The sequence below is a fragment of the Megalops cyprinoides genome, chromosome 13 (genome assembly GCF_013368585.1).
Source record: "Megalops cyprinoides isolate fMegCyp1 chromosome 13, fMegCyp1.pri, whole genome shotgun sequence".
In the NCBI taxonomy this organism is placed as follows: domain Eukaryota; kingdom Metazoa; phylum Chordata; class Actinopteri; order Elopiformes; family Megalopidae; genus Megalops; species Megalops cyprinoides.
Window position 1 is genome coordinate 11,168,980 of NC_050595.1, and position 24,428 is coordinate 11,193,407.

Sequence of the window (24,428 nt, forward strand, 5' to 3'; positions counted from 1 at the left end):
CAATCTACTTTTGAGCTTTGAAATACTTTTTTTATTATTTCAGTTGTTACCTTATGCAACAGTAGATTAAATCTGTGTACATGTATAACTGGTATACTAACAGACACAAGGTTTCCCATGTGAACTTGCTGACCAGGCCAAATGTCCTTAATTCTATTGTTGCAAAAGTAATTATAGAAATTATCGATCTGTTTTCCCCAGGTAAAAGCTGTCATTGTGAGGGTAAGCCTTACTGACATTGCCACAAGGGGACCAGAAGGAGACAGGATAGAGTGTCACTTCTCTATCTCAGTCATTCTGACTGATAGCTCAGGGCATGTTCACAAATAAACTCTTTGAGGCTTCTTTAAAAGAGTGCATCAGTTTTGTTTTTTTACCATTGAATATCCTGCTGTGGGTCCATCTATCAAAGACACTGTTGACTTTTGACAGTGTTGTTTCTTTCTTTAGAATTGGACTGTTACTCTGGCACAACATCACATTGTCTGAGTTGCTAAGAGGGGATTATGAGATACTGAATGCAGACCAGGTCACTAAAATGAAGAGCTCTTCAGAACTATCTCCTTGCTCTGTCTGTCATATTCCTCAAGTGTATTCTTAACTTGCTTGAGTGGCTGTTACAAAATAGTGACCTGGTCATTGATTTTTTCCTTTTGCAGATAATAGTGTACTGTTAATGTGTGTGTGTGTGTGTTTGTGTGTGTGTGTGTGCGCGCTCACGTGCATGTGTTTATGGTGGAATGCCAAATACTGCAATTATCAAAGCTAAAGGTCCCTGTAGTGGGTATTGTCCCTGTAATTGTGTTGTCCCTTTAGTGTGGTTGTCACTGTAATGCTATTGTCCCAGTGGTAGATGCATTTCTATCTGCAGAGACAGAATTATTCCATTCCATTGGCTCTTCACCAACAGTGCCTCTGGGGGGTTATCTTTGCCCAGCCATCAGAGGTCACATGTGGTGCAGATCCAATATCTAACATGCAATCAACTTTTTACGGGAACCCCTGATTGGCGACTGGACGCCTGTGTTGGCCTGCGTTCTCACATAAACACCGGGAAGCTCAGCATCAGTTTGGATGCTGTGCTGTCCCAAAAGCTTGGGCCATTCTGCGGTATTCTGTTCTCTCTCTCTCTGCCTCACCCCTTATGGAGAGCTCCTTAACTCTGCCTCTGCCTCTGTGGTGACATGGCCGAGGAAATCAGATGCTTTAGAAAACCTCCTCTTCCCCTGTCAGTGCCTCATACTCTCAGTCGAACAATGCCTGTACAACAGTGTGGCCAGTGTTCCTTATCAGGAGGCCAGTCTGGTCATTCTGGCGAATGGAGTGCTTTCAATAAAGCCTAGTTAATAGCTTGTCTCTTTTCCCTTTCGATCTCACTCTCACTCTGTCTGCATTTGACTGGCGTATCTGAGGGCAGAATCAGTGACATCATCAGACAGCCGTGTATGGGCTTTGATTCTGCATGTCCAGCTGTTTGATTCCATCTCTCTTTTATAGCAGGTGTTAATGAGACACTATTCCTCACTTGCATGTAGGGAACCTCCATTTCTGCATTTGACTCACAGCTCCCCGGGCAGGCTGAGGGTAATCTGGGGTGTTACATTGTATCAGAAAAATGAATATGCACTGTTACAGGCATTTCAATTGCCTTCCACATTTCTGTGCCCAAGTCCTGCATGGCTTCCGTAGACTGAATTGTGAACCTGACTCAAAAGTGCAGGTCCTTGTCTGTTTATGATGACCTCATCTAAGGTTTGGACAATTATCTGAGCGACCACTTGATGCAGTAAACAACCCCAAACTTGTTGGGGCAGAGCACTGGTGTTGGGCACTTTCAAGCTGGAAGCCCTCCCTCCTATACCCAGAGAGAGAGATGACTCCGACATCCTGTCCCAATCTCAAGAGAGCTCTTATTTTTAAATCATTCTGAAATAAAAGGACAATGTGATGTCACATGATTGTTTAACTAGCACACAATATCTGTCTAGCTTAAGTGTCTGCAGCTGCTTGTAAACAGGATGCTGTTATCTGGAACAGCATGAAAAAAGTAGCCATATTATCAAAATAACTGTACGCACTTACCATTAACATAAATACAAGAGAATGGTGTGACAGGCAGTGGTCTGTGCAATACGTGTCAAATCTCAGGATGTCACCTCCTCAGCCAGGGTTGCTGTCCTCTCCAAGGCACTTTGTTTATGTGACTTATCTGTAATACACCGACAGCATGATCAGACACATCGCCTGTTGGACATATTTTGTCAGTGTTGTTAACTCAAATTTGAAAAACCACATTGATTGACTTCTGAAGTTTGCTCCATGGAAAAAAAAAATATGAAGCTATCACATAACTCTTTGATGACCAGAGAGAATATTGTATTGTATTGCCAGACTATTTTGATTATGAAGATTATTTATGCTTTTCAGACTAAGGCTAGTAGTTTGTTTCCAAGAACACCGAATTATCATAGATGACATTCATTTCACAAAACTGCCTCCCCAAAGATTCTGATTTTGAATGTCCATCGTATTGAAGGATCTGATATTCTATAGCGTGAAAGTCCAGTGAAATTACATTCCCTGGAGCTGTTTGTTGGGGCTGTTTAGATTCTGCATTTTATTCAAAGTAATGATAGTGCAACCAAAAATTCTGACAAATTTCTTCATATACATGAAGACTACTTCCACCCATACTGAAGTGTGAGTGTTTTTGGTGGCTTTTTCGAAAAGGAAAGGAGACAAATCTCTCACATCTCATATCTTGTTTCCACTACATTTATCTGTCTCAGTAAACAAACTTCAGAACATCAGAAGCGGTTAACATGAAAAAAAATGTTAAGTGCTGAAAATTCCATTTGTTCAAGTGCAGGTCCCCTGAGACTTGCTGGTATAAATAGACTCCAGGTTTCCCATGAGACACAGCATGTCTGAAGCATTAAAGCAGATCTACACATTAGATCTTACAGTGGCTGGAAGATGTAGAAACACAATCCCTTCCTGGTGTTTGGTTGCAAATGCCATTGAAAGCACAGAATCTCAGCTTCTATTTTAGTTACCACAGTTCTCAGCACTCAGCAGTGCCACTCCAGGTCTCATACAATCCTATGTACAAGTGTCATTCACAGCACAGCGTGAGAGATGCTAGACTTCACTGAGGTCAAACTTAAGGTCCCTGCCCTATCTGGGATCTTTAAAAGACTCAATATGCATAAAACAACAACAGCAACAAACTAGCATTGTACCATACTAAACAAGGGTACTGAGGGACCAAGTTACGAAGGGTACAATTTCAATAGCGTAAAAATGTCTCATACCTGAAAGTTGGCGTCCTCTGTTAGATGTACATTGAGAGTTAGTCACACTATCAGCTAAAGGCATGCGAGACAGTACACTGGAAAAGATGACCTGAGGCCGTTGTTCCTGAGAAGTGGCCTGGGATGACCTGCTGTTATTAATCAAAGGGATGTAAACGACCTGCTGGCATTGCCTGTAAAAATTCATATACTCACTTCTGAGCTCTCAAGTGTCCAAAAAGAGGCTACTTACAGTTTTAAGTTCATTGTCAGGTAAGCGTATGATATTATGAAATAATTCAGTGATTAATCAAAGGGATTACCTTTTTAGGACATTGACAAAATGCTGGGTCACTTCCTCATCTTAGAAATGCATATGGCACTTGATCTCTGGAAGAGAGAAAGGCCTCTGAAAAGATTTATCTTTGAATTGACATGCCTGCTATCTCCACGTCTCACAGCGCCTCGCTGTGCTGTAGGTGGTGGTGCTGAGGGGAGGGGAGACTCCAGCCGGGGGCAGTGTCAGCTCTCCTGCCTGGCGCAGGCATCGGAGCGGAAGAGCAGTGAAGTGATGACACGTGAAGCCGCCGCTTCTGCAGAGCTGAGCGCGGTGTGAGTTGGGGTAGAGCCCTGCAGCAACGCACTGTCTCAGTGGCTCCTTTCACTCATGCACATACACATACACACATAAACACAGGCACACACACACACACACACACACACACACACACACACACACACACACACAGGCACACACACACACACACACAGGCATACACACACACACACACACACAGGCATACACACACACTGCCACACACATGCAGGCACACACACACACACACACAGGCATACACACACACACACTGCCACACACATGCAGGCACACACACACACACACACAGGCAGGCACACACACACTGCCACACACATGCAGGCACACACACACACACACACACACACAGGCATACACACACACTGCCACACACATGCAGGCACACACACACACACACACAGGCATACACACACACACACACACACACACACGCATACACACACACGCAATGACACACACACACGAATAGACACACACACACACATACACATTCCGCATACAGGCGCACACACGCACAGGACTTCCTGTCACAACAATGGCTACACTGCTCTCACGTTTCCCTAAAGAAATGGAGCATGTCTTCATTTAATGGGGCATTCAAACCTAGGACAGTTTCTGTTCCATCATTGCTTCCATTTAAGTGTTAAATGAAGAGCTGGCTGTGCATTATGGCCATACCTCAGCACCTTGGACAGAGATCTCTGGAGCCCCGATGTTTTAACTGTGTATCCACTTACAGCCCAATTTACTGTTGGCTTTAACAGAAACATTCCGCAGAAAGTTGAGTATCGCTGACACCACTTCAATTCTGTATAACCGTTACTTTGTTCTGTGTCTCTGTGCAATGACTCACACACCTTAAGCGACATTCAGGTAATTGCAACTTAACATTGAACAGCTACCACTTTCCTTATGGAGCTTTCAGTTGCAACGAAAAGTGGCAATTATAGCAAGCTATAGCATCAAGCACAATCTAACTTTCAGACATTCCAGTTGCCTTGAAGTATTGTCTATTTGTAATTCCTGTGCCTTCGGAGCAAGAAATAGCAAGCAATCTTTTCTTATGTATTGAACTGTCAGTGTTCACTAAGTGGGGTCATGTTCCTTCAGCCAAAATTCTGTCAGGAGTCAGCAAAAAGCCCATTCATTGTGCTGAAAATAATGTGTTCCAGGGGTACTCTGTAGGCTGCTCTGGTTTTCAAGGGCCTGAATGTTTTCTGTTAAGTACCCTTACATAACCAACACATTCAGACCTTGAATGATGATGATTGGAATTCTAGTCCATGAGGATATTTTAGACACAAAAATGAGGAATGACATGAACAAGGGCCATTTCAGTTCTCAAGCAGCAAGCGTGTTGTTCCCTAATGTTATCAGTTGTGGCTGAAAAAATCAGTTAAAAATGTAAAACATACTTTTGAAAAATTAATTTCACATTACACTACAGCAAGGTTTGCAGCTCTCACAATATGGATATAAATATGTATGCATCCATGTGTAATTATGGCCTTCAGAAAAAAATTGTGTATATTATATAGTATATAGTATATAGTATATAGCAGTTTCTTCTTCATGGCAACATGTACGAAATCTCTTTTGATATCATATTGTTAATTGTTTTTACATGCAAATTCTGAAATCCTTACTAAGGCTCTACCTCTTCAGATAATCTTGTGTTTTGCTGGACTCAGCGTACGAAAACATGAGACCACTGAGGAACAACAGCGCGCAACTCTGTGACTTGTCTGCGCAGCCAAGGTCGAACTCCGAGAGAAACAGACCTGATTTACGCATTAGTTTCTCATACTGCGTGCAGAAATGGTCCTCTGTAGAAAAGGGGATGGTACTCCTAGAACTCTGGAACACCTTTTGGATGGAGTCACGGGGGGTGCTGTAACAAAGGCTGTCCATCCTTGCGTCATTGCGATCCATTGGGTCACTCCCGAGAAGTTCTGTTTGGAGACATTGGGATAGCGAGAGAGCATCACGATGAGTTAAATCCAACTCACAAACTGTGTTGAACCCGACTGCCCTTACCGGACTGTAAGCCGTTAACTATGTTCCATTATCTGCGGTCCTGCGCGTCGCTTGTTGTACATACACAACATGAATGCTGTGATGCTTATTCATTATACAGTGACAATGATTATCAAGCGCTTATAGTGCTGATATCTTATGTTTGAATGAGAAAATTTGACATGACTAAAACTGAATGAGATATGTTTCACAAAGTCCGTGTTAAAGTATGCATTTTTCCCCACAAAAATCTTACCAGAGCACGCATTCTCAGACACTGTACCTACAGTTCTGCACCCTAGAGCGAAAATTCCTTCCACTAGAATGACATTACATGGCGTTTATTGCGATCATTTCGTATTACGTCACACTTTCCTGGTTGGTTTTTAATTATGGACTTTACCTCGATTTGTTGGTGAACTTCACGTCCGTACTGTTGAATTTAACTGCTTTAACCTGTAGGGTTTCAGGGAATACGCACCCGGCTTGCTATCTGCTTGTTGGTGACTGGCGTCAGCAGCTGCAATACTGAAAGCGGAATCCTCTCCTGGAAACGCTGCAGCTTCGAAGCGCCTGATCTGGCGATGGAGGCTGCACGAATACTTTTAGAAAACAGATGACAACACTTCACCCCAGTCAACTGTCACTTGGAGGAACACCGTCACGGATGAGCAAGGTCCGTTTAGACCACACTGGAAAGGGTGTCCCTACACCGCAGTTTACCAGTCTATTCGATGACTCCATAGAGGCAAATCGGTCCTGTGAATAGCATGGGATGGCTATGTTGTCCAGAAAGGGACTTATTCCTGAAGACTACCTGCTGACGCGTTTAGCGGAGGATGTCTTGCAACCCAGATTCAAAGCTAAACCGAGAAAGGCTCGGTTTGTGGACAAGGACGGAACCTGTAATGTTGCCCATACGAACATCCGGGAGCAAGGACGGTTTCTGCAGGACGTCTTTACCACCCTAGTGGATTTGAAATGGCTTCACACACTTGTAATATTTACTATGTCTTTTCTATGCAGTTGGCTGTTGTTTGGTATGATTTGGTGGCTCATAGCTTTTGCCCACGGAGACCTATACCAGGAAAGTGAAGATTTCGTCCCGTGCGTCACCAGCATTCATTCGTTTTCCTCGGCGTTCTTGTTTTCAATCGAGGTGCAGGTGACTATTGGTTTCGGTGGGCGCATGGTCACCGAGGAGTGTCTCTCTGCCATCATTACACTGATAGTTCAGAACATCGTCGGGTTGGTCATTAACGCAGTCATGCTAGGGTGCATCTTCATGAAGACGGCTCAAGCCAAACGCCGCGCGGAGACGCTTATCTTCAGTAAGCACGCAGTTATCGCCATGCGGAACAACAAGCTGTGTTTTATGTTCCGCATCGGGGACCTGCGCAAGAGCATGATCATCAGCGCCGCGGTCCGAATGCAGCTGGTCAGGCGGACCACCACGAGTGAGGGCGAGGTGGTTCCCCTCGACCAAATAGACATTCAGATGGACAACCCGATTGGAACGAACGGCCTATTCCTGGTGTCCCCTCTCATTATTTCCCACGTCATTGATAAAAATAGTCCCCTTTACGAGCTGTCAGCAATGGACTTTCAGCGTGAGGACATGGAGGTAATAGTTGTGTTGGAGGGTGTAGTAGAAACAACTGGCATCACTACCCAAGCTCGAACGTCCTACCTGTCGGAGGAGATACTATGGGGTCAACGTTTTGTGCCTGCAGTCTGTGAGGAAGACGGAATGTACTCTGTGGATTATTCTAAATTTGGAAACACAGTTAAAGTACCAACCCCTACTTGCAGCGCTAAGAAACTTGATGAGGACGGGGTTGTTTCTCGATTAAAATGTAATGAGACCTCACCCAAGGGCTCGGTGAGAAGACGACAGCCGCCTTTACGCGTCAAACAAATGAGCATGAGCCAGTAGCCGTTTTTTTTTTTTTTTTTTTGTTTTTGATAACGTTAGACAGCAATTATTAACCGTATACTTTTTCAAGCGTCTTAATAAAGCAAATATTTACACTGATGTGATGTTTTAGCACAACAATTACTCTAGTTTTGAAGTGCTCCTTTCATTTGTATCTGTATGTACTCTGTGGGCCACAATACATGGTCGCGCAACTTAACGTTTAGGCTGCTGAATTCTTGTACGCGCACGGAAAAGTTTCTGCGCCTGTGCCACTTACTGACGATGGACGGAGCTTTGTAGTAAATCCCATGAAGTGCAATCGTCACACACTGTTATTGCTCGTCTCAAGTTTCAGAATAAATACATATGCATGCATATCATGCTGTGCCAGAAGCGAAATGCATTTTTACAATATCATTTTGGTATCTAATTTTGTTATCAGTCAAATGTTGTGACGTGGGGGGTGTTTAGGTATTAGATTATTTAGTCTACTGTTATCGTAAAGCTACCCTATTTTTGGAATTGACACGGCATATGCCTGTGGGCAAGTCTGTGAATGCCATTGAGAACATTACATAGGTGATCACAAGGAGAGATAATGTAAATACACTCTACATGATGCTCAAGATATACGGCAACATCATGAAGTTACCGTGAGGCCAGGAGAACATTAACCACAAGACATCAAATCATGCTGTTGTTTGTTCCTGACTTCCGTAGTGCATCATTATGTAAAACGTATTCCGACCCCCCCCCCCCCCCCCCCCCCCCCCCCATCATTTAAATAAAACTTTTATTTTCTATAAAAGGAAATTACATTATGTGGGCCGATTCATCTTTAGTATTGCATTCTGACGATAATCCCTAAGCAACAGTAGTCGCAGTTCATTGGTAGATTGGTGCTTCAATGCAATCGTAATTTAGCCATTTGTCATTTCAGTTTCAGCTTTCACTGTTGCCAACTTCAGAGGCAACGACCTTGCATCTACGAAAGGAGCAGGTAGCCTGGCAACATTTAAGCGTTGCGTTGTGGGCTGTTAGGCACATCTCATCCCTTACACTTTGACTCAGGCTGGCACTGAGTTCACAGTTAAGCAGAGGAACCTAACCAAGCGTGATCACACCGCGCTAATGGTGCAGAACACTAGACGCAAATATGTGCTGCAAAGGCTAGAAGCAAACTACACTGTGCATCACCAGCTTTGCTTTGAATTTTTACCTTTCAAAAATAGTTGCCCTAAAATTAAAATACAGGTAAACCCTGGAGAGTGCTGTTATTTGTACTATGTGTAAACACACGTGTATAAAGGATGTGACCCAGAGTGCAAAAAGGAGGTTAAGATAAGGGATGGCATGGAATGAGTGTGTCATAGGTGAAAAAGAAACAAATAGACTTGCCCTGATACCTGTTTCCTGGTCTTTTTTTGATATTGCATCATTGCAGCCAAAGGCACACAGAAGACATCCACCTCTTGAAGGAACCGTTGTGATAAACAGTGCTCTTATGTACAACAATCAGCGCCACTTAACTTTTTGGTCGTCTATTATAGCTCTTGGACTTATGACAATTGTTAATAAATACAATATTTTGGTACAACCTGTAATAAGCAGTTGGTTGTGGAAACCTTACGAACACTCTTGATTCTTACATTCTTCTTGATTTTTCCCTTCTGTGCAACACTTCCATCCAGTGGACGACGGTGGTACTGTATTATTTTGCCACTTTTTATATAGGAATAAGTCAGTGGTTTACATTGGAGTACTGCCGCCGTGTGGATGGATTTTGTATTGACTCGTAATTTTGATTATCGGAGCCCTTTGATAGAAATTCAACAAATTACCAACTTCACACATAAACCTACAGGAGACATTTGATTTGTTCATCATAATGATACAACTGATCCAAAAAATGTCAATAATTACACCAGAGAAACATGAAGTGGCATTTTCTTTTATTAGGTTATAATTTGCAGATCTTAAAATATTAAATTGCTTTTAACTTAGATAATTAAAATACATAAAAATGAAAGCCAGAACTGAAGAACCCTGCAAATGTCAAAACAAATACAAATAAATAAAAGGAAAAGAAATCCAACCCTCTGTGACAGAGGCTATCCCAACAGAACCCGCTGGCGATCGACACATTCTCTCGCCAGGGGGTTCACTTTCTTCCACTGCTAGACAAGTGTGCATATTATATAATAGCGGTGTTTCCATTATTCCATGAAGTCTTGTCCTTTTTAATCATTTAAGTAGAATTAAAAAACAAAGATCAGGATATCCTTAAGGTGGGGTGTAGTCACAATACAGGGAAGTGGGCGGACACCAACATGATTTTGTTTTACATACCTCCCTGAACCCCACCACGATCCCCTCCCCCGCCCTTCGCCCCCCCCCCCTCCCCACCCCTCCCCACCCCTCCCCATGTCTCTGTAGCTCAGTCTGAGCACTGCAGCAGGTGGGGATGCGGTTCCCAGGGCCTCCTTATACCCCAGGCTGCCTGACCTGAAACACAGCACAAGCAGGTGTGTGCATCTGCAGACAAGTGGCCATGTCTTTGTCTTTGTGAGGAGCTGCATTGGAGGTCAGGAGCCTGGAGGACAACAGGGGTTGTCTAACCCCCCACCCCCCACCTGTTCCTCCCCTCGGATTCTGCTCCCCTCTCTGTGAGAGATATGATTCAGTATCTCTCTATCGTCCTCCGTGTGACTGCTGTCAGCTCTCTTATACTCCTTTCCTAAAGCAATGACTCAGCTGTTAAAAGGGGTAACGGGGGGTATTCAAACTACAGTTACGAGCATAACACTAACGAAAAGAGAACAGCACTCTGAGCTGCTACTTCCCTCTCTGCGGCAGTGGTGCCATCTTCTCTCAGGTTCTGAGCTGCAAGGCCTCTCAAACGCGGTGTTTTTTTTCCCCCAAACTACGATGACAAAATAAAATGAAAGACAATCTCCCTCCAAGGAGGCAGGAGGAGTCTTACCAGAGGACAGGATGGTCACCATCCCGTGGAACATCATCCCGAAACCCGGGGGGGGGGAGAGACGGGGCGAATGTGGCAGGGTCCAAGGACACTATGATTAAAAAGTCACTCGTTTTTTCTGCTTTAATAACATCGTTACGCAACAGTGTGTTAAAAGAGGCGGCGGCCCCCCACCCTGATGTTGACATTAGGAAGTGAGGAGGGAAAAGAGAAGCGAAACAGAAAACAATGTCCCCAGAAACGAAAAAACAATTAAAACTCGGGAAAGGGAGGGGGGTAAAAAAAAATCAAAAACAACCGAACAAACAAAAAAAGAACAAAATGAAACAAAATATAACAGAACAGACATGGTTGCTTCCTACTGAAAGGGCTGGGTATGCAGGCAGGATTTGCCTCAAGTGGGGGGTGGGGGGTGGGGGGAAGCTCACGCCATTTCCCGCTGGCGTGACAGACCCCTTGCTGGCTGGGTCCTCAGAATAGCAATATTTTTGGGTGTGGGGGGGGTCTCTAAGCCCCCCGCCCACACCCTGGCTGGCTCCATCCCCTCCACGCTGGGCGGCGGGTGAGGGACAGCTCATCTTTCCGTCACATGGTTTTGTGCGGCGGGCAGGGGGAGGCTGAGCACCTCGGACAGGTCGTCCATTATGGCCGTCTCCTTAGGGTCCACCAGGTTGAATTCCCTTATAAATACGATGAAATGTGTGTACAGAGTGTTCAAGTGTCCCTGCAGGTCCAGTGCCACCGTCTCCTTGAAGTGGGCCCAGTAGATGTGCGCCAGCACGTGGAACAGGTACCTGCAGATCTTCTTCACCAGCGAGTCGAACGAGTTGGGGAACTCCTTACCTGGAATGAAGAGCAGGGCGAGGAGGGAGATAAGGAGAGACAGAGAGAAACAGAGGAGAGGTGTCAGATGTAAGATATTCTTCACAGTTGTGGAAACCTCCGACAGAAAAGGCCTTCATCTTTACATTAATTTATTTATATTAAATTAACATATGTTCTCAGATGGCAAGGCGACAATGTAAGATACATGTTAAAAATGACATACTGGATGATGTTCAGCATACATTTTGCACTGTTGAACTAATCAATCGTGTTTAGATAAGACTGCAAAATCATGGAAAATTTTCCAGAGCAACGGAACTGAACATAGGGGGGCAGTGTTTCATAGAACTTACCACAAGTTTGGAAACCATGAACCAAGTAATACCTGTTAACTGCAGTGTTCCGAATTGAACACCGGGGGGCAGTACTTTGTTAAACTCACCATATTTTGTGGGAAAGATGTCTTCGTCTGTCACCAGCTTCTGCACCATGCTCATGACAAAGTCTACATACTGCGGGGCTGTGCACTTTGTCTTCTTCCCCTTTTCATCATACCAGTAGTATATCCTGCGACAGAGACAGAGAGACAGCAGAGTCAGACCACACCCAGGCTGAACAGCATTATGGGCCGATGTCTGGCAGTCAACCCTTCAGAGAGCAGATAAAAGCCAAGGACACTGGCACCACTGTAAACACAGGAAGACAGCTGCTTGATGGCAGAGCTTCCAGGAACACTCTCCCTAAAAACTACTTGTGCTGCCTACTGCGATTAGACCAGGAAAATTATCTGCCACATAAGCAAGTTTATGTTTATGGGATAATCATTAACCAAAACCGATGCCACTGCCAATATCTGGTTGAAAAGGAAACATTTCCCTTTTTACATCCTGACCGGAATGAAGTCCCTTTCATCATAAACAACAGTAAACCCTGAACCCGCTATCACATACATTTTTAGGAAGGCCAGGACTGCTTATGGATTTATTGCCCAGTCCAAAAGTGCAACATGGGTAATAACTGCTGCTCTGGTGATAACTGATGCTTGGACAAAAAGCTGAGAGAAGAGAGAGCTGAAGACTTGCAGTCATTATGAAAGTTCTGGAATGCAGTCTGAGGTGTCCACGCTGCTGACCGCAGAAGAGTAGTAGGGTCAGCTGCCCAACAAAGTGAGGGGATTGTGCTGAACGGGCGAGACACAAAACAAACTGGACGGAGCGGAGACGAAGAGGGACAAAAGGAACCATTCTTTCAGCTCAAGGAAATGCTTCCAGAAATCGGGCGCTTAATTACGCCTGCGGCTCTTCTTATCAGATCTGCAGGCTAATTCTAGTAAACTGCTACTAGACTGGCCGGTGTTCTTGCACTGATATGTGTAGACTTGGCTCGGATCATTAACGGAGCTTATCAGAGGGGCCTGAAGGAGGGCCTTCAGCAACCCGCTACAGACCCCAGGGACGTGCCCACTGGGCAGGGCCTGGTGCCGTCCTGTCTGAAGCAAGCCGACCCAACAGCCCTGAGGAAGTTTCTTTAAATAAAATTAACTGAATTCATCCACAGTTCCTTGAGTTGTGGGACATTCAAACACTCCCAGCCTCCTTGAGGAAGAAAGAAGGTGCCCATTAATGGCAGCAAAACATATAACCACCTGTCACCCCCTGAGGGAGTGTAGACTACATTCATTTTGGGGTTTTATTAAAAAAAACATTTGAAGAGTTTCATTCATCGTCCTCATAACTGATTTGTTTTATTGTTTTTCATATCTAGTAAAATTTCTAGCACTATTCCTGCTGAAAGAGTCATTTTCCCTTGGCAACACAAATGTTCCTGCGTCCCGCCAATAAAGCAATGAACTCAACTGAAACAGAGAGGACACTCAGCTTGTGTTCCACCATTGAAAATGTAGAGCCTATAATGGTTATTGTGACTAGAACAGTTGGGTTGGGATGGCATGCCTGTGTGCCAGAGAGAAGCTCACTGAAGCTCACCTCCACAATGCATGCAAGCAAGTACGAGGACAGCCGTTACATGTCTCTGTCGTGAGCCGTTTTATTAAGAAACCAACTGCCCTGCTGTTGTGAATGGGGATCAGCCGGTGCTGTGTAAAGACAGAGGGCCTAATGCGAGAAGTTAGAAACACCATCTTACAGTGAGTTAATAACTGAGCAGGATGGCCCAAATGTCTGCTGTTGGGAGTTAATTAAGCCTGTCTATGCATACCCTCCCCTGGTTCCGATGCCCTCAAACGACAGCAAAAAGGCAGGTACATCAGATCTCTCCACTTAAATGATGTTAAATGATGATTTGAGGGTGAAAATCTAGAATATGCTAGAACGTCTAAAAGGATGCAGGTGTTTAGGAAAGTTACTGAAGGTTCACCCTATTCAGGGTTCACCTGACAGCATGGTGAGCAAGTGGTTCTGCTATTTGCATCCTGCTCTTCTTTAATTTGGCTTTTTCCCTCACCTGTCGCTGTTCATGATGACTCTGTGGAAAGCGTGGTTTGAATTTGTGGAGGATCTGGTTTTTCCGGGTCTCACAAGTTTATCTAAGAGCAGCTTTCATGCTGGAAGCAGGCTACGCTCTGACAGGGTAAACCAGTTGGGTATACGGCTTAAGTAAATGATCTCTCTGACTTGGGGGCTGGAGGGACTTTTATCGAACGCCCGCAACCGTGCAGTTTATGGCGGTCTGCTGCAGCTGGGACAAACGCTTCCTCAGTGCTGTTGAGCCCTACCTCTTCGCCAAAGTCCTTATGTTTTATTTGCATTGGATACGCGTTCGTGTGACAACACAGGGCCCGCGACAGTGAGTCACAAGCAGGAAGCGGTGATATTTTCCAGCCTCTTTGATGCTGACTGCTGTGGAATATCCCCTTTCTCTCCCCCCGCCCCACCCAGGCAGCTCGAGAGGGCGGGGCGGCTCAAACGGAGCCAGGCGCCGAAGCCAACCTGGCGGCCACAGCACAGCAAGAACTCCCGCAAGCTTCGTTAAGGGCCGATTCTGGCGCCCTTTTGATCCTGGCTCTCTGAGGAGTCTGCCCGCGTCTGTGCCCAGTGCCCATTTAAAGCCCTACGCATTAAACCAAAACAAAACCAGGAAAAACCGAGTACATGCTTGAGCTGTCTTCTGGAGGTCACGCCTCACAGTTCTGCTCAGCGACAGTCTTGCTCCTGAGACCGGAGCTTTGAGCGAAGGGGGGGGGGGGGGAGCCACGTGCACCAGCACCGGGGCTGGCTGTCCCTGTTCTGGGTCATCTGTCAAGCGGGGTGTTGTGTTGCTGTCTCACTATCGCTTGGGAGAGAAGGAGGCGCTCAGGTATTAGGCAGGTGTACTTACGTATTGCAGGCTGTCATGGCTTGACACGTCTCCCCGGTACAGAACTCTGAGATTGTGCTGTACTGCAGGTTTATGAGATTGAAGAAGGTCGTCGCTGCAAGAACAAGGCAATAAAGACAGAAAGGTACAGCGTGAGACAAGGACTCTGAGACGCCACACACACAAACTCACGTACATACACACACACATTCACAGAGGAACACATACACACGCACACAGCACTCGGTCCTGTGTCTTCTGGGCCTCACCAGGGACCTTTTGTGCTTTATGTCACAGACACGTGAATGGAGACTGCTTGATATGGACCATTGCAAATCCTACTTTAACACCACACAAATGCATGGATTAATCCTTACAAATGGGGTGAACCCAAGGAACCAAACTGTGCGTTTTCCAACTCTGTGTGTGTGTGTGTGTGTGTGTGTGTGTGTGTGTGGTGTGTGTGTGTATACTTTTAATGCCCATCTTGTATTACGGTGTTATTATTACACAATAGTCTTTAGAATGAACTTCTGACACAATAGTGACATGAAACAGGAACAGTGTTATTATTATCCTGTTCCACAAGCTGCTGTTTAACCACACTTGGTAAGCCTGCAAGTATTGCTTCAATTAAAAAAAAAAAAGAAGGTACATACTTAAAGCAAAAGGGTTTGCATAACGCATGGCATCAGTTGGGGAACACCCATTACTGTGCTTCATTTTGACTTGCTGAACTTTTGTTTTGCATTAGAGAGTGTTACATCACTGCAAAATGAGGTCCTGAAACCTTTTCCCTCCTTTTCAGTTATTTTCACAACACAGGAAGTCTGAAAAATGCTAAATATGACCAACTTCTCCTTTCATTATTTATATTTTTGTAATTTTTCCCCTTTGTCACTCCACTTTAATAGTGGCCAGTTGAGTATTTAAGCTCATCACCACCAAAACGGCAACCACTGAAACCACACAGGAATGCAGGGAGAGGCGCATGCAATCCTCCAATATACATACACATGCATGCCTTCTGTGACTTTTTCATACTACATCCCACAGCGCACCAAGAGGCAAAAGCCATCAGAGTAGACAGGCACATCCTCCTGACACAGTCTGAGTAACTTATAGGGGCTTACAAAATCCCAGAGTGTCAGGAGTGGAGTGAAAAGGGAACCCTGCCTGACCTACCAGCGAATCCCTATTCTCAGTGGAACAAAGCCAATTTGTTCCGCCAGCATGGGTCCCATTTTAGACCAAATTCCCCTTACACTGTAAGGATAAGCTTGTCAAGATGGAAAAAAGGTCAGGTGATAAGCATATAGCCTGAATGCTTTACAGAACTTGCAAATGAGTTGGTGACATACTGTTGCTGGCGAGCCATTCGTTGAGGTCGATCTCCCGGGGCAACACCACTAGCTCCTTGAGGTCGAAGTCGACGACCCGTACTTTGGTGTGCTCTGGCTCTAGGTAGTGCTTCTTCTCCTCGGTGGGCGGCCTCTTGCCATTGGGCTTCGTCTTCGACTTCCTGCATGAGACACAGACAGGGGAGCAGAGTCAGAGGGGCAGGGAATAGGAGTGGCAAAGCAGAGGTGTTACATCACACACCGAACAGAGATCCTCTGTCCTCCCAGATTCAGCTCCATCTATTGACACAAGGAGCTGCCGGTGAATATTATTATAGCTGCTCCCAGCAGAAAAAATATACACTCGCATTCTCACACCTTCAAGGAGAAACAGTACCATCAGTGAGTTACTTAATGCAATGATTGAATAACCCTCATTTATCCCGGTGAGACAGAACTGCACAATGAGCTGTGGGTCAGTCCAAGGGCAGCTGTTTCCCACAGGGTTTGAAGGTGTCCATAAATTGACACAGAGAGAGTACAACTCAAACACTACCCACATAATGCATTAGGGATCTCGTGCTTGAATAATTGAATATTCCGTTTCCTCCATATAATTATCGACCACAGGTACCAAACTGCATTGTGTAAAGGCCGTCTAAGTCTGTCATGGGATGCATGTGGGCTTGCATTAAGCGCTGTGTAACCGATGCTGTCCTCGAGGGGTGGAAAGAGGCCATAAGTTTCCACACTGGACCTGAGTGCCGAACATTGGTCCTTGCTGCTAATGCCAAGGTAAACTCCTTTGACTTGCAGTGCTATTTTCAGGCGTCCCGGGCCTTGACTGTGCACCCTGCTGCAGATTGTGGAGCAGCGCGCGGAAGTGAAGGAGCTCAGCCAAAAGGATGCACGTGTCACACAGTGCACAAAGGACAACAACGGACTGTCCTGGCGCAGTCTGTTGAAAGAACCCCTCTGACTGGTTAGGAACCGTGTGAGATGTGCGATTTGTGCCTTGTGTAATTTCGCTGTCCATAGACTCCGGCCTTGTTGTTCTTGTGCGTTGATCCCCTGCTGCTGTGTGAACAGCCAGGGCTGGAGGCCCCTAAACACACAGCGCCCCCCCCCCCCCCCCCCCCAGGTTTTTTAGCTGACCCCCACGCACAACCACAGTGAACTCCTCCTCTTCTCAACCCCCCCATCCACTAACACGCCGAGGCCACAAGCTGGCTCCGGTTTCAGCTCCAAAAGCTACTGTATCTGCAACCCGCCATCTGTGTGCGCAATCGCTGCTGAAAACCACCGTGTCCAGCAGCCTCTCATTCTTAAACGAGCAATCTGGACGCCATTATGTCATGCACAAATCACAGGGAACGGCGACGCAGTTCTACAGCCCCTGAGGGATCTGCTCCAGCCCAAAGGCCGCAAATCCACCATCTGAGCAGCTCTACCTCTGGTTTGGTTCTCTGTTGGCTGTACTGAGCTCAGCTGGGATTTGACCCGATCCACCCCCGTTCTCCCATTCTCTCTCCCGCTCTCTCTCTCTGCTACTATGTGGGTTGTTTGAGGACAAAGGGGGGGGGGGGGGGGGGGGGGGCTTCAGATCCCTCTCAGGATTAATTTATGGTGCTTTTGTCGACCCCGATTTCCGGCCTCTCAGTCCACACCCTCCGTCTAAACACAATAATCCCCCACGACGTGTTCTTGGCCTGTTCCTACCCCTCTTCCTGCTCATTCAAACAAACCGCTCTCCGCTGCCCGAGACCGCGGCACAAGGAAGCCTGGAAGAGGCCTGCTCTTTCAGCCTTAAGCCCCTGAACACTCAAGTCTTTCTGCAGATGCCAACACACACAATTGGGAATGTTCTTTTTTTTTTTTGACAGAGGAAGGGAAAAAAGGAGCGCGGTGGAGATGTTTAGCAGACAAGCTGTGACTGGTGTGTGCTTAACAGCAGCAGAGCAGCACAGGGCTAAGTGGGGACTTTCAGCAGAGCGCCTGCTTGAGGAGCAAGGCAAGACTGTATTTGGGAAGGTATGCGATAGAGTGAGCGGCACCTGATGCCTGCAAACCTTCAGCTCACTTTGGAAAAATTTCGCTAAGAACTCCGCACATGATGAAGCAACGTTTTGCCCTCCATCCCCCCCTCTCACCCCCCTAAATGGCGATGTCACATCTTGAAATGTCACGGGGCTATGAGGAGCCTAAGGTTCAGACAGCTGTGGTCCCTGTGACCACCCGGCAGCTCACGAGTGCTGAGAGACACCTTTGGGGTGGCCACGTGCAGCTGGTGGAGCAATGAAGAGATGGGCCACTGCCAGTCTGAGAGTTTAGCTGGGGGGGGTTGGGGGGGTTGGGAGGTCTCAGCAGCTCGTAGAGTTCTTGCCACTGACTGAATGACTGACTGCTGCAGGTGGGAGAAAATAAATCAGGAACGCTTCAGAGTCCAGCGCCCCCTGCTGGTCTGGAATACTAGCACTAGGGGTAAACCTAGCACTTTTCAATTGCAAACACAAAGGGAATTAAGCATCTAAAATTTTAAATTGAATCCAAGTAAAAAAAAAAAAAGTTGAACACTTATAAAAACACCTAAACCAGGAAACATTAAATGATGTTACTAACTAAGCTTCTCAATACTCAGGAAAGAGTCCATCTGAAAACATTCAGATCCTAATATCCATGAATATGCATAGCATGAGTATGAATGAAGAATATAAATATGTATGAAACAGAACAGGCCCCAAGCTGAAAGCATCCCTACTGAATCATTCACATCAAATCATCTAATATCTATGGATTATGACTCAATTTTTGTCACCGTTTCACTATACCAAATTGTGAAAAGAACATGCCAGCTCTTGAATGATCAACTATAGATCTGTATTTAATAGCAAAGATTCACACTGACTTGATCAATTTCTAAACATATGGGAAAGCCACTAAAAATAAACAAATTACCCATTATACTGCTGTGATATCATGAGATAAATTCAGCCCTGATTACATCAATGTTTCCAAAATAAAAAGTATTCCAAAATAAGCAGACTTGAGACTATGACGCAAAAGTAAGGGCACTCCCTGAAGTTTGATATGAACTTTCATCTCTCTGGTATGTTTTTGTAAACATTTTCATAGTTAAAGGACGCAAACGTTTTCACATCCACAGAGCAGATGCTACTTTTGGGTTAACAGCATTTTGCTCACACGCAGGGAAAGCTGGTTGCATTCCACTGGGATTAGGGCAGACTTTCTCTGCATGTCCCATTCTGTCTGCTTTCCCGTGCCAGGCATTCTGGAATTCACTCTGCAACTTTCACCCATTCAGGGAAGGCTTGGACGCACAGCGCCGTGGACACGGAGGTAGAGCAAGGTTCTCTGCATAGTTGTGTCCGCGTACTGAATCAACAGCTGACGGTGCAGAAGCTGTCGTTTACATTTACATTTACATTTATTCATTTGGCAGACGCTTTTATCCAAAGCGACTTACATAGGTTACAGTTCTTTACAATGTTATCCATTTATACAGCTGGATATTTACTGAGGCAACTGTGGGTTAAGTACCTTGCCCAAGGGTACAGCAGCAGTGTCCCAGCGGGGATTGAACCGGCAACCTTTCGGTTACAAGTCCTGCTCCTTAACCACTATGCTACACTGCCACCCAGTTTACAGTTTGCTAACTGAACTGGAGAAGGCCAAAAAAAAAAAAAAAACGTATGAGCAACCAGAAATATTAGAAGAGATCAGAAAGACACGTTTCAACAAAGGTGACTTTTAATAGGTGGTCATGTCATCGATATTCTGGTGACTGGTGATTTATAACATTGAGCCTGAGGAATCCCCCTTCTGCTCACCGCTTCATATGCCCATTGGCTGTCCATGCTTAAACACAGCATTAAACATGTGACTCGGCGCCCAGCCCAGCTCGGCTGGGCATCTCAAAGAGGACTCAGAAACACATGACGAGGAGATAGAAGGTGAAGTGCCCGTGACCACGTTAGTCACTCCTGCGATTCCGCCATGTAGCCGCTGTCTCAGATCTTACCCACAGTTCCCAGCCCTGTCTGAGCCCCTCCTGGGAGACGCTGGGATGGTTTTGGCTGCCGTTCGCAGCCTTCTATCCTGATATCGAGGCACGCATGCCTTTTATGGCCAGGTTTTCTCTGGAAGAGACCATTACAGAGAGGGAGCATGGTGCTGGTGAGGGGCCTGGATGGCAGCTGGCAGCAGGGAAGCTCTTTTTATCCTAAAATACACAAATGGCTCGCAATTTGAGCAGGGGGTGGTTTTTGGCAATGAGAAACGTACAGGGAACACTTCGTGAAAACATAAGATTTGTGATAACTGCAGTTCACTCAAGTTAATTGGAATTAAATGATTTTCCCACAACAAATGCACAAATATAGACGTTCCCCTTACACTAAACCCAGAGCTCAGTGCCAGAATTACACGCATGTGTTCTGTGGAGTGGGAGAGACTCCGGTGGGATTTCTGTGCAACAGCCTACCTTTATGACCCAATCGTGCCCAGTTGGAGATTAAGAGAAGTAGATAACTCCCCCAGCTCTGCAAGAGACACTCTGTCTTCTTAATGTTAAGAACAAGAAAAAAAGAGCAAAAGTGAAATAAGGTTTCCCAATCTGAGCCAGACAGAAGCAGCTGCTGTTAGTGCTCCAGCTGCCAGACGAAAGACAGAGGGGTGATTTACTAGCACGTAAGTCCCCATAAGGGGACACTTCCTCCTGCTATGCTTGTGGGCACCAGCCCCTTCCTCCCAGTCAGACGGCATAAGGAGAGACCCCAGCTCAGTCCGTCCAGGCATCAGCCCCTTATCCACTGTCCAAACCCAAACTCGGAAGAACTAAGGCTACTGACCAGCCTACTTTTTCCACTGTCTTTTGGAAGGGACACAAGGGAGCCAGATCGGTTAAGCAATGCTAGTGACCTTGCTCATGCCCTTCAGCCAGGAGGGGCTGAGGCCGGAACTGAGGAACGATGCAGTTTTCTGTGTTTTAATATGTAACAGCTTAGAGCAGTCTGCTTCTTTTAGATGACCGAGTTATCGCGCTAGTAAGGTTGTGAGAAGTTGATCTGTATGGCACCAGAAGTAAAGAAGCAAAGACACATACTGAATTTGTGTTACCGAAGCAAACTGCTTCACAGTGTAAAGTCGGGGGCCACAAAAACATGAGAAAAACACAGGATTGTTGGGCGAGTGTTCACATCTCTGGTCTGACTGCTCAAACAAGAAAGCCTCTCATCCTTGGAGAGATAGCTGGACCAAGGAGAGGCGGCAGGGGAGGTCGACCACAGCTAACACATTTCTTCAAGGTCAACCTGCCCTGGAAGGAAATGTTTGGTGCCCGAGATGCATCAGAAAGGAACGTCAGAACACTAAGGGTGTGCTGGAAATGGCTGATGCTCTCCACAGTACACTGATAGCTGTGGGTTTCAGTACGCACACAGCTTGTTGGAGCATGCCTGAGGAAACCTAGTATTCTCCCAAATGCACTCCTGCTCTGTTCTAGTCCCTCCTTGGTATATACACTGCACTCATAATACAGGCCTGAATTAAAGCACAGGCACCACAAAAATATGAGCCCAAACCAGGCTCAGTGGTCTATGATTAAGACAAATTAGGTTTTTTTGACAACCTGCTGAGTAAGCAGCGACTAAAAATAGGCACCACACAGTAGTTGAGCCGCCTGGCTGGCACAACACTGCCTAGCCTGCATGAGATCTGTTTTTAATTAGTTCAATTATGGCATTTGGGACGTGATTAGGGAAAACGTCAGAGGCCCGGTTTGTGTAACTTACACCTATTAGCGGGAAACAAAAGATTCCTTCATCAAACATCGATTTCATCAGCGAGTGATGTTAAATCATGCTGTCCACTTTTCCAGCGGGGCCTTCAAAACCCACCCAGTGGATATTTTCCTTGAAAACGCCCTGCTTACCTACCAAGAACCGAAGCACTCAGAAATTCCGCTGGCTGCACTGACGTGCGTTCTTCTGGTTTAAATGCCAAGAGGAGAAAATAATCCAGATTCCATGTTTTATTGCTATGTTATGCAACCACAAACATTTGGCAATTCTTCTCTTCCTTTTAAAATATCCATTTATTGACTCCCTTTTTCCTCCCTTGTCACCGATTCCCGCCAAGCCCCAGATTGCGACACCAGGACGACGTGAAATGGTGGACTGGCAAAGAATCTGACCATTAGTATAAGGACAGGATTACATCAGTCTGAGGCTAAGCACTGCACCCAAGGACCAGCAGAAAACCAGATGACCTCGGTGCTGTCAGGACCAAAATATACAATAACTACAACAACCTCACATGAAAACCATGTTAGAGTTCATCAGTAAATCTACAGAGACTACAGAGAATGTTTTGTTGGAGGTAACGCTTTCTGTTGCCCAAACAGCCTAAATTATCACTTGCTCATTCTCAATGATAGAAACAGGCCTCTACATTAGAGAAGAACCTGCGGGTAAAGGCATGGAGCGGAGCTCATCTAAGTTTCCATGCAAATGGGGTAAAAAGCAGGTTTGAGGGAAACATGCCCTAACCTGTTTCCCATTTGGGAATGTTAACTATTTAAACACTCCAGAGAGATTACAGGCCCACGCCTGCACTGAACGACCTTTACAAAAAAAAAAAAAAAAAGAGACAAAACAAGATTAGGTGAAAATAACCAAGAGGAAAACAGTTTCCAAAAATAGGTAAGTGTAATGCGGTAGAACCAGAATCAACCGCATTGGAGAGGTGGTTCCTTAATAGCATGGAATTTTTTTTTTTTTTACATTGTAAAAGGTACCTACTGGAAGAGCTTCTACTCATCACTGAACAAACCATCCTATTACAATCGACAGGCTGATAAATACTATCACAGTGAATGGAATAAACCCAAAGGTAGCAAAACGCCAGAGACTTTGTGCTGAGTTTTTGGGGGGGGGGGGGGGGGGTGCGGCCATTTTGTGGACTGGATTGGCTGGCTGGAGATTGCGACTCGCCCACCACTGCCTGAACCCCAGGGCTCTGGAGCTGCTATTAAGATCCCCATTATAGAAACACTGAATGAGCCGTTTTTCCATGAAAAACCACAACCCGAAGAGCGACGCCAGATACGCCAGAGCCAGGCCTGCTATTATGGAGCTAAAATTGGGGCTGGATGACCTCCAGAGACTCTCGCAGCCCTGTGCAGAATGTCAGTCGCTCTCCCCTGCATGCGCTTTCATTAAGTAGATGACGATGCCCACAGAAACGCACAAAGAGCAGGGACCCATAGTTTAGCCTCATTAGATGTGTTAAACTGTAAACCTGTTTCTGTCCTGAGCTCAGAGTAAAAGAAAACAGTCAAACCCTTTCAATTCACCCCCTTGCCCTTCACACACATTACAACGGAAAAGTGGCTGCTCTGTTAGCAGGCAATGGTGCAGCCAATTGCTCCATTGGCATCAAATTCAAATGACAATATACGACAGAGCTGCAGTCAGTTGTCAGATGCGCTTGTGCTGAAACGCAAACGCCCGACACAGCTCTCTCTCCGAAGACCTTCAGACTGGTTTATCAGCGAAAGGGGCAGTAACTCTATCAGCTGGCACTGGGACATCAGTCACTCAAAAGCACTTGATCGCCGAGCTTTGTGTGCATTTACGTCACTGATGCCGACACTCCAAGGCTACTTTATCAACAGCCTGTAAAATTCAGGCCCTCTTTCAAACGGGATGTAATGTACTCTTGAGTGAGAAAAACAACTGCTGTTACCACAAAAAAAGGAAAAAGTCAGATTTTTTGACTCCAACATGACATCCAAGTGGATGTCCCTCTTGAGCAGGGGGCCCTTCCCTCCTTGCACTTGCGGCTGCAGCATGTCAGAAACGACACCGCCATGTTAAAGGACGAGATCAACCCTCCAGAGATGGTACGCTGGGGTCTCAATCATAACAGCAGCCACCCAGGACAGCAGTGCTGGCCTGCTTTTAGCATACAGTTCATCACTCAGTTCCTTCCCCACAGTCCCCTCCTACCCCCCTTTTTGCATCACTTCCTGCTGCCACACACATTAACACCTGTATGCGAGCCTGTTCAAATGTAAACACCTCTCTCTGTCTGGGAGCTGGGG

At 45.8% G+C, this 24,428-nt stretch overlaps 2 protein-coding genes across 5 annotated transcripts in view; one reads left to right on the plus strand and one right to left on the minus strand.

Annotated features, from left to right (window-relative positions):
* Positions 1-6,269: 6,269 nt before the first annotated feature.
* On the plus strand, positions 6,270-7,861 carry LOC118788286 (ATP-sensitive inward rectifier potassium channel 11-like). Its single transcript, XM_036544244.1, has one exon. The coding sequence runs from the start codon at positions 6,701-6,703 to the stop codon at positions 7,859-7,861; it is 1,161 nt and encodes a 386-aa protein (XP_036400137.1). The 5' UTR covers positions 6,270-6,700.
* Positions 7,862-11,317: 3,456 nt separating this feature from the next.
* The window catches only part of LOC118787745 (MOB kinase activator 2-like), a 62,958-nt gene continuing 49,847 nt past the window's right edge, over positions 11,318-24,428 (minus strand). For 3 of the 4 annotated variants that reach the window (XM_036543384.1, XM_036543381.1, XM_036543382.1), the window contains exons 2-5: positions 16,328-16,488; positions 14,988-15,081; positions 12,094-12,218; positions 11,401-11,669 (exon numbers count right to left, since the gene is read on the minus strand). In XM_036543384.1, the coding sequence (XP_036399277.1) occupies positions 11,401-11,669; positions 12,094-12,218; positions 14,988-15,081; positions 16,328-16,488 (649 nt within the window). Of the gene's footprint in view, positions 11,670-12,093; positions 12,219-14,987; positions 15,082-16,327; positions 16,489-24,428 lie in introns of all 4 variants that reach the window. The other variant, XM_036543380.1, reaches the window with a different exon arrangement.